The 12343-nt window shown below is 44.4% G+C and overlaps 2 protein-coding genes across 5 annotated transcripts in view; one reads left to right on the top strand and one right to left on the bottom strand.

Moving 5' to 3' along the window:
• Positions 1-492: 492 nt before the first annotated feature.
• eps8l3a (EPS8 signaling adaptor L3a) lies at positions 493-5646 on the top strand. The gene is made up of 18 exons (XM_069152585.1): positions 493-545; positions 627-700; positions 792-856; positions 1335-1493; positions 1577-1726; positions 1798-1862; positions 2137-2228; positions 2644-2819; positions 2920-3031; positions 3170-3243; positions 3365-3439; positions 3658-3803; positions 3915-4104; positions 4186-4229; positions 4315-4411; positions 4543-4647; positions 4873-4958; positions 5463-5646. The coding sequence occupies exons 1-18, from the start codon at positions 493-495 to the stop codon at positions 5611-5613; spliced, it is 1914 nt and encodes a 637-aa protein (XP_069008686.1). The 3' UTR covers positions 5614-5646.
• A 739-nt stretch (positions 5647-6385) lies between these two features.
• LOC138200794 (AMP deaminase 2-like) overlaps positions 6386-12343 on the bottom strand; it is a 31164-nt gene continuing 25206 nt past the window's right edge. For all 4 annotated transcript variants that reach the window (XM_069153689.1, XM_069153681.1, XM_069153699.1 and 1 more), the window contains 9 exons: positions 12136-12330; positions 11914-12045; positions 11663-11826; positions 11337-11463; positions 11086-11249; positions 10856-10976; positions 10422-10595; positions 10228-10338; positions 6386-9930 (listed from right to left, as the gene is read on the bottom strand). In XM_069153689.1, coding sequence (XP_069009790.1) covers positions 9715-9930; positions 10228-10338; positions 10422-10595; positions 10856-10976; positions 11086-11249; positions 11337-11463; positions 11663-11826; positions 11914-12045; positions 12136-12330 — 1404 coding nt within the window. In that variant the 3' untranslated portion in view covers positions 6386-9714. The remainder of the gene's footprint in view (positions 9931-10227; positions 10339-10421; positions 10596-10855; positions 10977-11085; positions 11250-11336; positions 11464-11662; positions 11827-11913; positions 12046-12135; positions 12331-12343) is intronic.

The following is a 12343-nucleotide window of genomic DNA, read 5'->3' as shown; positions in this document are numbered from 1 at the left end:
GTCAGTTATGTGGATGTTTTAATAGTTTTGTGTCAGTTATGTGCAGTAAGGACTTTGCTGAGAGTTTGGATTATGTTTAAGAAATTTCAGATATTTATTCAACACATTTTGAGGCTAGATTTAAATCAGGTAGAAGATTTGTTGGATGTAAAATGTTTTTATTTGTGTTTGAAAGCTGTTTAGTTTGTTTTATTGTGGTCACTTCTAATAGATTTGTGATGTAACATTGTCAGCAGACCTGTATTTAAAATATTAAATCTTTTATTCCAACAGCACCATAAAGATGTTTGCTAATAACTGAGGTATAAATGAACACATTTTATTTTGATCCTATGTAGAAGTTTTTTAATTCAAACTCCAGTCTTTTTTTTAGCTCCAGTGAGAACGATGAAGCTGCCAAATTGATTTATGGGTTTATTTTTGAGCTGGTGAGTCATTGCTGGTGTGTTTAATTCATGTCACGTGTGGTTCCTGCAGGTGTGGTAGGTCAGCATGTTCCGGAGTAACAGTCCCCTCGGCAGCTACGCCGGATCCATCCAGTCCAAGTATGACTTTAATGTGGTTTGTTGATCAGTAGATTGATTGTTTCATTCATTAAAAGATGATTGGTGTCTCTGTTGTGACAGCAGTTACTCTACGACGGATGAGACGGCGTCGCAGCTGTCCGGTCTGTCCAGGCAGAGTGCAAAGTCACTTTACTGTAAGTTAACACTGATTACAGCTGTCCAGTTTTCATTTGTGAATTATTCAATTATCCTGATTTATTATAGCCGTGCGTTATGTGTCCACAGTGCAGAGGAAGGCGTACGCAGCGTCCATAAACAAGAAGATGAACAAGTTCCAGTACAGAGTGGAGGTGAAGTATCAGAAGCTTATCTTTAACACGTCACCTGGTCTGATGAGTCCTCTGTGTGTTCGTGTTCATGTGTGTGTGTGTGTGTGTTCATGTGTGTTCGTGTGTGTTCATGTGTGTTCGTGTGTGTTCATGTGTGTTCATGTGTGTTCATGTGTGTGTGTGTGTGTGTGTTCATGTGTGTGTGTGTTCATGTGTGTGTGTGTGTGTGTGTGTGTGTGTGTGTGTTCATGTGTGTGTGTGTGTGTGTGCTGATGTGTGTGTGTGTGTGTGTGTTTTATTTGCTGTGTGTGTTGATGTGTGTGTGTGTGTTTTATTTGCTGTGTGTGTTATTTGCTGTGTGTTGATGTGTGTGTGTGTGTGTGTTGATGTGTGTGTGTGTGTGTGTGTCGATGTGTGTGTGTGTGTGTGTGTGTGTGTGTGTGTGTGTGTGTGTGTGTGTGTGTGTGTGTTGATGTGTGTTATTTGCTGTGTGCTGCAGCACCTGTTCACCTGTGAGCTGGATGGGAAAGGTCTGAGAACGTTGTCGGACTGCGTGCAGCGCCTGCAGCTGCTGGACCAGATGTGCAGTGTGTGGGGTCAGAGCATGCTGCTGGAGGCGCGCGGCGCCCACCTGCTGCTCACAGACGTAGAAACCAAGGTGAGCAGGAAGCGTTGATGTCTGCGCCTCCGTCCGTCCCGACTCTCCGGCTGTCTGACGGTGCGTCTGCTGCGTGTCCACAGGAGGAGCTGGAGTCCGTCGCCATCGCCGACGTCCAGGAGCTGAAGGCCGTGCTGGACGTCGGCGTGTACAACTCCCTGCTGATGGTGTCGGTTCGGCCGGAGAGAAGACACACCGCCACCGTCTTCATGTTGCAGTGTGAGAGCGTCAGGGTGAGGACGAGCCCGGGGAGACATGTGATGTCATCTCTGAGGACTGAGTCACAGTTTGTTGTTGTTTACAGGCTGATTACGTTCAGAGGGATCTGTCACGACTGCTGTCACGCAGGAGGGAGGACTTAGGACTCAGGTACCGGAAACACAGCATGGACACACTTCCTTCTTTCTGAAAAATAGTCTTATTGTGAAGCACGTTAATACTTCATTCATTCATTCTTGTAATTTAGGGCACAATGCTCACATGACACGTGTGAAGATTTGATGTAGCTTCATCTTTGAGTAATGCAACCTGTGTCTGGTGTTTAAAGGTCAAATATTCTTATCTGAGACCCAGGTGTCCTCCGTTATTTATTTTTACGTCGGCAGACTTTAAGCTTCATAGATTTCCTCTCACATTTTTAAAGCAGCGCTGCAGAACCACCGGTGGAACCCTTCCATGAAGAACCTGAAGACCCGGCAGTCCACCCGGTTCTACAGTGGAGCAGTCCGGACTACGGTGAGGCTCAGCACACACACACACACACGCACGCACGCACGCACGCACGCACGCACGCACGCACGCACACACACACACACACAAACGCACACACACACACGCACGCACACACACACACACACACACACGCGCACACATGCACGCACGCACGCACGCACGCACGCACACACGCACGCACACACGCACGCACACACACACACACAAACGCACACACACACACACACACACGCACGCACGCACGCACGCACGCACGCACGCACACACACACACACACACATACACAGACACACACACAGACACACACACACACAGACACACACACAGACACACACACACACACACACACACACAGACACACACACACACAGCTGACTGATTATTCCCTCATACTCACCTGTAGTTGTTGTGTGTCTAGAGGAGGATAATGTACAGGTGCCTGAGCTGGTTCCTCAGGAGGAGGAGGAAGAAGAGGAAGAAGAAGCTCTACCTCCACCTCCGAGAAAGGAGGTTCCATCACCACAGCCCTCCAACCATGAAGAAGAACCCTCCCCTCCTCTTCCTCGCCCGTACACAGAGATGGACAGGAACGTGGTGAGTGTCCTTCATAAACGAGGCTGCAAACACCTGCAACGTATTTTATTTCTGCACATTTGAAACGGGAATAATTTTTTTTATTTTTATTTCTTTACAGGATATTCTGAATCATATTTTTAGCGACATAGAAATCTTCGTGGGAAAAATCGCTGCAGTCGAAGCAAAAAATACAAAGAAGAAGAAGAAGAAGAAAAAGAAAAAAGGGAAAGGTAAATGTAAAAACTGAAGACAGACACACACCACATGTGGTCTGTGTACATGCCTATTTATGTTGTATATTGTATTTAGAAAATGGGTTTTTCTTTAAAAAAAAAATCATATATTGTGATGTGTAAATCTTTTTTCAGCCGTGGAGGGGATGCCGCCTGCAGAAGAATTTGCGGAGTGTTTCCATAAAATCAAATTTGGTTTCAACCTTCTGGTTTGTGTTTTTATTTCCATTTATTATATTTATTCCATTTATTACATTCCCACACTGTCATCAGGCTCCGTGTGCTTCCTGTTCACTCTGTAACGTTCAGTTGTGTGTTTTATTTTGAAAGGGCGAGCTCAATGGAAAGATCAATAACCCCAGCGCTCCCGACCTCGTCCACTCCCTGTTCTCCATGTTAGTGCTCGTAAGTGACTCTAGAATTTTATAGTTTTCATTTTTAAAATCTCTCATCGCTGTTAAAATTTCAAAAACACATTTATAATCTCATTTCATCAAATATGAAACATTTTAATATGAAGTTTTGTCATTTATTTTGAAAAGCAACGGATTATTTTTAATACATTTTTAACACTTTTCTTCAAATCTTAATGTTCATACAGTGACTCCTCCTTTCCCCTCCAGGTGACGCCTCACTGCCCCGACGATCTGCCGCCGACCATCGTGGCTCCGCTGCTGTCGCCGCTGTCCATCCGTCTCATGAGTGAGGAGGCGTCCTCGGAGGAGGACCTGCTGTGGCAGACGCTGGGAGACGCCTGGAACATCCCCAGGTACAAAAGAAAAAACTCACTGAGACCCAAAGCTCATCACAACTCTGCTCGATTTATGAACAATTTAGTGTCTGGTTGATATTCAGGTGTGATTTCTGACAATATTTCCAGCACCCAGTGGCCAGAGGACGATGAGGACATCCCGACCTACACGCTGGAGTTCTTTGATGGCTGGCAGCCTCCGGAGGTCATGGCAGCTCCTCCACCCAGAGGAGGGACGGCAGCTCCTCCACCCAGAGGAGGGAATCCATCCAGGGCACCTGTGAGCAGACAGGAGAGTCCACAACCTGCACCTGACCAGGTAAACCTTCACAGTCAGAAGGGCAGTTTGTGAGCATCATAAAGAGATCAAAAATGAAAAAACTCCATTTTCTCTGCACAGACTCCTTCCAAATGGATGCCACCGCCTCGCCCTCAGAAATCACGGTATTTTAATGCATGTGAACTCTAATTCTGTGTAATTTTCAAACCTGAAAGTTCAACATTTGAATTATTTGTACGTGTTTTCCAGCTCAGGTCAGACGGTTCTGCGACTCATGCGTGTAAAGTCTGACTTCGTTTCACGAAACCATCGAGAGCTCACCGTCAGAAAAGGAGAAACAGTGGAGGTGAGTCTCAGCGTCACTCAGGAGCTCCTTCTGCTGGTTTATTCCATCATATCAGGAACTGAAGCCACCGAAATAAAAAGCCGCGCCGTTCTTGTGGATCGTCGGTAGTTCTGTTCTTTGTCCCTCTGCAGCTGCTGGACATGTCGAAGCGGTGGTGGAAGGTGAGGAACGGACGAGAGGAGGAAGGCTTCGTACCCAATCACGTCCTGGAGGGTGATGACGAGCAGAGTGACGAGGTGGTTACCACGACAACATCGCATACTACATTTCTGTATCCTCAGACCTTCTGACAAAAATCATATTAAATAAAGTTGTGTTGAGAGTTGAGAAAATGGATCAGAATAATCACAAAATGGAAGCTTTATTTAAACTTCATCGTCTGCAGTCCTTTTATTCTCAGATTTTCATCTTTACATTAAACTAACATCACTCCTTTTTTTTTTACAATTTCATTCCCAAAGCTAACGGTGATGCCTCCTGTCCTCACGAAGAAGTCCAAGCCAGCAGAAGTGAAAGCCTGGCTCGAAGACAAGGGCTTCAGTAAAATGTAAGTACAGCTAGCTTCAAATCTGGTATTAAATCTTCAGACAGACAATAATTGTATTTATTTATTGAACTTTATAAATCCAGCTGAAATCTTTTTGTTTTGTGTTTTAGTCCTAAATAAATGTGATCATCTATGAACTTATTATTTTTGATCATCTTTAAGTAACAGATGTAGACCTCTGACTGATGACTGAAATAACATGATCAGCTCCTTTATAATGTTCTGTTTGTTTGTCCTCCCTGTGATGGACGGACAGAAGCATTCAGAGGCAGAAACAAGAGTCAAATAATAAGATGATAAAAACACCTTTTTAGATTGTAAATCTGCAGAATGCATCCGTCAGCTGAAGCATCGTGTTCTTAACTTAAAGGGACATTCAACTAACTGGACATTAAATTCTGTTTTTTCTGTTGATTGTGTTTCTGCCTCGACTCATCCGACACACGATGCAGTTGGGTTCAGTAACTCATGAATTAACAGATGAATGTTCCCGATGTCCTGCAGCACTGTGCGATGTCTCGGCGTGCTGAGCGGCTCGATGCTTCTGGGGATGTCCAGAGAGGAGCTGAAGACGGTGTGTCCCGAGGACGGAGGACGAGTCTTCTTCCAGTTACAAGCAGTGAGGTCCACCATGACTGTAAGTGGCTTCATATAAGATTTTATTAGAGTCACACTGATGGACGCTGAAGTACCCCCCCCCCCCCCATCCTATTTTAACACTTCAGGCTGCCAGTTAAGAGACTAACTACAGTAAATAGACATCGAGGAGGACAGAAGAAGAGGACGTTTTCTTGGACCAGAACTTTCAGCTAATATTAAGGAATAAAGGAATAAACTTCACATACATGTGTATTTAGTCTCCTTTGGAATCAAGAAATATGCTGTTTATTCAGTCTCTCCAGGAAATCCCAATAGTTAACACAAATTCAAACAATGTTTGTGGTGGCCTGCAATTTGGCAAAATGCGCCGAATTCTTTTGAGCCCAAGTTCAATAAATAAATAAAAAAGATAAGAAGTAAAATATTTCTGTGATGTGCAGCAGGATTAAAAAAAAAAAAAAAAAATCTAAATTCTTTTTACTTTTCTAATTTCCGCAATTCTTTTGCAAAAAACTCACTTAAAACTCCACAAACTACGTCACGATTATTTTTTAAATCCACCATTAAATCAACACATTTTTGATCAAAACATCACAGAAGGTCCTGGAGGGACTGAATACTGTCTGAGATAACATAATGTACATTAGTAAAGGTTCAACACGTAATCAAATCAGCACATTATAGAATTAAGTGTAAATGAATATAAATGAGAGCAATTCGTCGATCTGTATGTGGAATAATAATACTATTGAATTCTGTAAAAACAAAACAGGAGCCTAAACTCTGGTGACTGTGAGCTGTAAATAAAAGTCTGATACAAGTTTAGTGAGTTAACATGCTTTATTTTAATTGGTTGTTCAGACGTTACATGTGAGCCGGCTGTCCATCGCAGGCAATAATACCGCTGCACATCCATGGACATGAAAATTAATAAGAGTGACCTGACTATGAACAGAAATAGACGCGTTTAAAAATAAACGTAATGCACAGAAACATATGAATGTGAACATGATGATTTACAGAGTGTGAATGTGTGAACACGTGACGTCTGAGTGAACTTTGTGTTTCTGCTCAGAGGAAACTCAACAGTTTCTTCATGTCTTCTCAGCTGTTTGTGTTCTCTGAGATTCATCCGTTTAATCAGAAATATTCCACAACAACTTGATTTTAAAATAGATTTTTAAGCTCCGCCCAAACTCGGCGTACGCTGCTGTGATTGGTTGTTTCGTTGTCAGTCAACTAGTCTCCAACCTTCCCACAATGTGGCGCTTCATGAAGGTGGAAAACAAATTTGAAGACAACTTGTGCTACAGGAAATTGTAATTTTACAATTCTCTGATTTTCCAAACTATGAATTGTTGAGTTTAGCTGTAGATGCTGAGCACAATGTTGTGCTGCAGAAGAAGAGAGATCAGTATTGGTGAGGTAGGGTGAATGGATGGAGAAGGTTCAGGTCGTTACAGCAGAGTACACTAATACTTTTCATGTTTACAGTAAAAAATGTGTCGTCAACGAGATGATTGTTAAACATTGAAATCAGTAAAAGGCCAATAATGAAGTGAATCTGACAGACGGAGAAGATTTCAATCCATCAGGAGTTCGGCTCAAATGAAAACATTTTCACACAGAACGGCTGGAGACGAGTCTTTTCATGGATGGACTGTGTGTGTGTGTGTGTGTGTGTGTGTGTGTGTGTAAGATCTTTAATCTGTCTACTGTGGACGTTATATTTGTGCTTGAAAAAAATGAGTTGCCAGAAATAACGAAACGAAAACAGCTGTTGTGATATTGAAGATAGTAAAACGTGTTCTACTTAGTAAAAATAATAAAACCTTATTTAGATAATACTAATCCACAATGGTCTACAGAAAGAAAAGTGAGTGTTAAATCTTAACATGAGTACATCATGAATATAAAATTTCTTATCTCTATATTGCCTTTAAAAAAATACACTTTATACATAACATCCGACAATCACACGTAGAAGCTACTTTATGTGTTCTTCATGAACAAAGATTGTTTCCCATCTTTTAGTCTAATCATCTATAAAGCAAACACGTACCATAGATGTCATAATACTTCAGATATTTATGTAACTTTTCTGATTAATTCTCTGATAATAAACTTCATTTGTATTTATATTCTCGGCGTCACGTTACTCGACTGTTTATCTAGAATGCTCACAGTTGGATGGGAGGTCGGAGGTCAGAGGTCGGAGGTCAGAGCGCGTGATCACGTGATGAGTGTGTTGCTGCGGTCGTGTTCACCGTGTAGAAGAGTCCGTGTCTCGTGGTATTCACCACGTCAGAACTCTACATTTTCTAGACGCCTCGAGTTCACGAGTTGTGATGTTTGTTCAGAGTTCAGAAGTCGAGAATACCACAAGAGGGCGCCGGCCGTTCACACGGACTCTTCTCTGAACACGGGAGACGCAGCACGTGATGCCAAAATCTGACGCCTGCTTTAACCAGGTTAAAAACAAAATGCTACAGGAACCGTGCAGCGGTCGGAACCACGTCCCAGCATGGTCGGCATGATTTCTACAGTTGAAGTCTGTTTGCTTCATTACAAACAGAAGAATTAAAAGCTGGTCGGCAGCCCTGAATTCATTAAGATGCTTTACATTACAGCTTGCTGTAAACAACTCATTCTCTCCTGCCATCCATTATCTCATGCAGGCATGCAAGAAAGAAAAAGCAGAGACAGATTAACTTTTCTCCTCGGAGGTAAACGCTACGTCACACCGAGCATGCGGCTGGTGCGTTCAGTTCCATCGAGGTGGAGGTCGGACCGGCACGGAGACGTGCTGCGTGCCGACGCAGGAAACAAGAAGCGACGTGTGCTGCAGGGATTCAGAGAGAAACCGGACATGCAGTGCTCAAAGCTACAAATGAAAAGGCACTGTGAAGTCTTGGCTTGGTCGGTGCATATGTACAGTGCACTGCATGCAAGGGGAACCCCTCCAGGACTGTCTGCTTGAAGGAATGAGAGGGATCGGGGCCCTCGTGGCCTCACAGTGAGGGAACGCTGAGAGTTTATCCACATTTATTTGTGCTGTGATTAAAACCTACAACGCACGCCTGTCTGTTATATCTCCTCGAACACAAAAATATACCGTCAAACCAAAACCACTTTCTGTTTCATCTGCAGCTAAAGTCTGCTTGGAGGAATGTTTGCAGTGAACCACAGACAGTCAGCTGTTCTCTTCACCTGAGGCCCAGCGAGGCTTTCCTCTCTGAGCTCATTACAATCACGGAAGAACCATTCGAAATTAACGATTTAAAACCTCATCAGGCTCCACGGATTAAAACGGGACTCCTGACAGACACACTGCAGTATGATGTTTTTATGACATTTTGACGACTTACTATAGTATAACTTTTTATGATATTTTGGACAACATGCTATAGTATGATGTTTTTATGACATCGTGACGACACGCTATAGCATGACTTTTTTTTTTTCATATTTTGGACGACATGCTATACTGTGATGTTTTTATGAAATTTTTTGACAATATTCGTAAAGCTATATTATGTCCTCCAAAATGTCATGAAATGTCTGTACAGTATGTCATCCCAAAAGCCATTCAAAACAATCATGTTATTCTAATATAACTGCATCTATAATCATTCAGTGTCGTGGAATAAAGGTGATGATTAAACAGCATGGCTGTAGAGCGGAAGGGAAGCAACGCTGAGAAGAGGTTTAATAAAGTTGAATTGTGCGAGTTGTGAGTGCATCTATAAATACTACTGGCTATGTGCTGCAGTATTTCTGGTGACAACACATCACTGAAAACATCACAGGGATCCTCAGATGGGTTTGGCAGGACAAACACATTTCCCTGCTGCTCGTTCAGTGAAAACCCTGACGCTTATCCCTGCAAACCTTCATGATGACTGAGACGCAACGGAAATAGAGGCTGTCGCTTAAAAACATCTGGGGAAACGTAAAAATAAACTGATGTACGGTTGTTGTTTTTTTCGGTGATCAGACAGCTCTGTGTTCTTGGTTGTTTGGTAGCTGTTAGCTGTCAGAGTGTGTGTGGTGCCTCTACAGTGACGGTTGGTGTTTATACTGTAAATAGAAGCTCTTCAGTGACGTGCTGAGTGGACTGCAGGGTCGGGGATCTCTGGGATGAGACCAGGTGATGTCAGCGCTGTCCGGGCAGAGGACCCATGGTCAGAGAGTCCTCCTCGTCGATAGTGTCCAGCTCCTCAGTGCGCACGGCGTGGATGATGAGGTGAAGCTCCTCGGTGAGCGTCTCGCTGCGGTACCCCACGCGGATGTCAGGGACGTTAGTACGCCGTATGTCGTTGCTCTCAGGACCCTCCTTCAAATAACTGGGGCCCAACCAGTAGCTCTTGGCCTGAATGGAAACACAAGCAAATATGATATAAAAGTCACACTATAGCATGTCGTCCATAATATGATAAAAAAAAGTCACTTTCAAAAGCTACGTTAATGAGATTCTGAATCGCAGCAATATTTGCTCCTCTCACCATCAAAACAAACTGCTGCTAGCTAGCCAGAACAACAGGAAGTGACGGGGTTTGTGGGAAATGTGGTCTCATCCTGGGCATGAGGAACATCCTAATGTTAATGTTGAGTGTATGAAACCTGACACACAAATACATGAACAGAGAAATAAACTATAGTGTTTTACCTTGTGTGAAAATCCACTCATGAGGACGCTGTTTCTCGCCAGCTCACACATGTCACAGGAGCTCAGCTTCCACACTTGAGTTGCAATACTGTACTCCTCCATCAGGGGCTCCTGGGAGCAACAAGCACACGTCACACACCAGGAAACAAACCATTTTCACTCCTGATATTGTCACGTGTACTTTAAATGCTGACCTTGGTGAAGTGGAACTGCAGAGGGTCGTCGGTGGACAGAGACACCATGAGGCCTCGGGACAGATACTCCGGCAGCGGGTTGCGGTGGTAACTGAGGAACAGGCTGTTGTTGCTCAGGGGGGACATGGCGATGCCAATTTGAGCCAGATAGTAAAGATACTGCAGCACAGGGGCCTGAGACACATCACAGAGACGGAAAGACACAAGACAGAGACACAAGAACCAGTAAACAGCTGCAGAGACATGTAGACAGGAGTATTCTGTTCACACTCTTTATTAACAACAAAACGGATCCACGAGTTCATCACAACATCTGCAAAAATAATTTATTTCCAAACTAGCAGTCAAATGCATTCTCAATGTTAAAAATCCATTCGTATGTATTATCTCATGGCGGCGTCTTCTGCGAACCGTCCACTGTGTGGCGCTCTGACCTTTCGGAGCAGCAGCCCGTGGGAGATGTTCTCTGACAGCATGAAACCAGACACCAGGTGGTGGATGGGTCCGGCTTCGCCACAGTGAGGTCGCAGCACGAAGGTGTGGAAGCCTCGCCGCCTGCATCAGACAACCAGCAGAGAATCGTTCAGTTTAAACCAGCAGATCAGTGAGAGGTCGGATCAACTGGAGTTAAAGATGCTTATTCATCATGAATGTCCTCGTGTACCTGCGCAGGTGATTGAGCGCTGTCATGTTGGCGTAGGTGTAGTAGAGGTAGTAGGAGTAGGGCGGGTTGTCCTCTTCGGTCCAGTCCACCGGCAGCGGACTGTCCAGGTTGAAGATGTGTTGCTCTGGTTTGGACTCGTCGTCCACGCTGTCGAAGCCGACCACCTGTGAACACGTAAAAGAGCGGACTGACTGGGCGTCTCTGAGCGGGACGTCCGGGACGCCGTGGATGTGCTGCGATGGGACACTCACGTGCTGCAGGAAGAGATGCAGCTCCGGGTGGCTGCCCGGGTCCACGGTCACTTCAAACAGAGGCATGAAGATGTTCTCCAACATCTCCTGGAAATTAGCCAGCTGCTTCTTGGTGTGGTACACATCGCTGGAGAGGAGGATTACACAGGAAGCACAGAAAGTACAACTAGTTCAAAAGTGTTATATTATATATTTATATACATACATATATGTATATATATATATATATATATATATATATACATATATATCGTTCATTTAAAGTCTACGAGATGAATTCTGCACATTTCAGCTTGGAGATAAAACAAAGTAGGAGGAGCTCTTACAATAGACGGGGCACCTGGATGAGCCATCGCACGTTGTGCGAGTACACTCGGTGTTTGACGGCCCACAGGGCCAGCTTGTCCCACTCGTCTCTGGAGCGTCCGTAGATGGACAGACGCAGCTCGGAGTTCTGGTACTTACTCTCCTCCAGGTCGAACAACACCTCCTGGACATGAAGACAGCGGAGACACAGAGGGGTCAGAGAGTGGGACAATCCTTTAGATGAGGAGAACCCTCATGAATGATGTCACACCTTGACTATGTGTGCAAAGTATTTTCCTTCGATGTGGTTGTCGGTCTTGATGAAGATCTCTCTGAGGATGGACTCTCCGATCGGGTTGTATTTGGCGTTGAACTTGTCAAACCGATGAAACGTGTTTCGGTCCTGATGAGAAAAAAGAAACGAGTCAAATCTAATTTGTATTAAAACCAAATGTCTCGAAATAAAATCCCCCGAAACACGACCACGTCTCACCGCGTGCATGTCGAGTGTGTCGACACTCAGGTCGAAGGCCGTCAGGTTCATGGTCTCGAAAACCTCCTTGAGCGTCTGGCCGCGGCCGCGCTCGATGTGGACGATCTCCTCGGGGTATTTCTTCATGGCTCTCTTGATGAATCGCAGCAGGTGCTTCTGGTTCATGCAGGACGATGCGTGGATGTGTGTGTCCACCTGGAGGAGCGGC

Source organism: Embiotoca jacksoni, unplaced genomic scaffold (assembly GCF_022577435.1).
Source record: "Embiotoca jacksoni isolate LCO1_2020_lvr unplaced genomic scaffold, fEmbJac1.0.p SCAF_1, whole genome shotgun sequence".
In the NCBI taxonomy this organism is placed as follows: Eukaryota; Metazoa; Chordata; class Actinopteri; family Embiotocidae; genus Embiotoca; species Embiotoca jacksoni.
The sequence above is the reverse complement of the archived record's forward strand: the minus strand, read 5'-3'. Positions and strand labels throughout refer to the sequence as shown.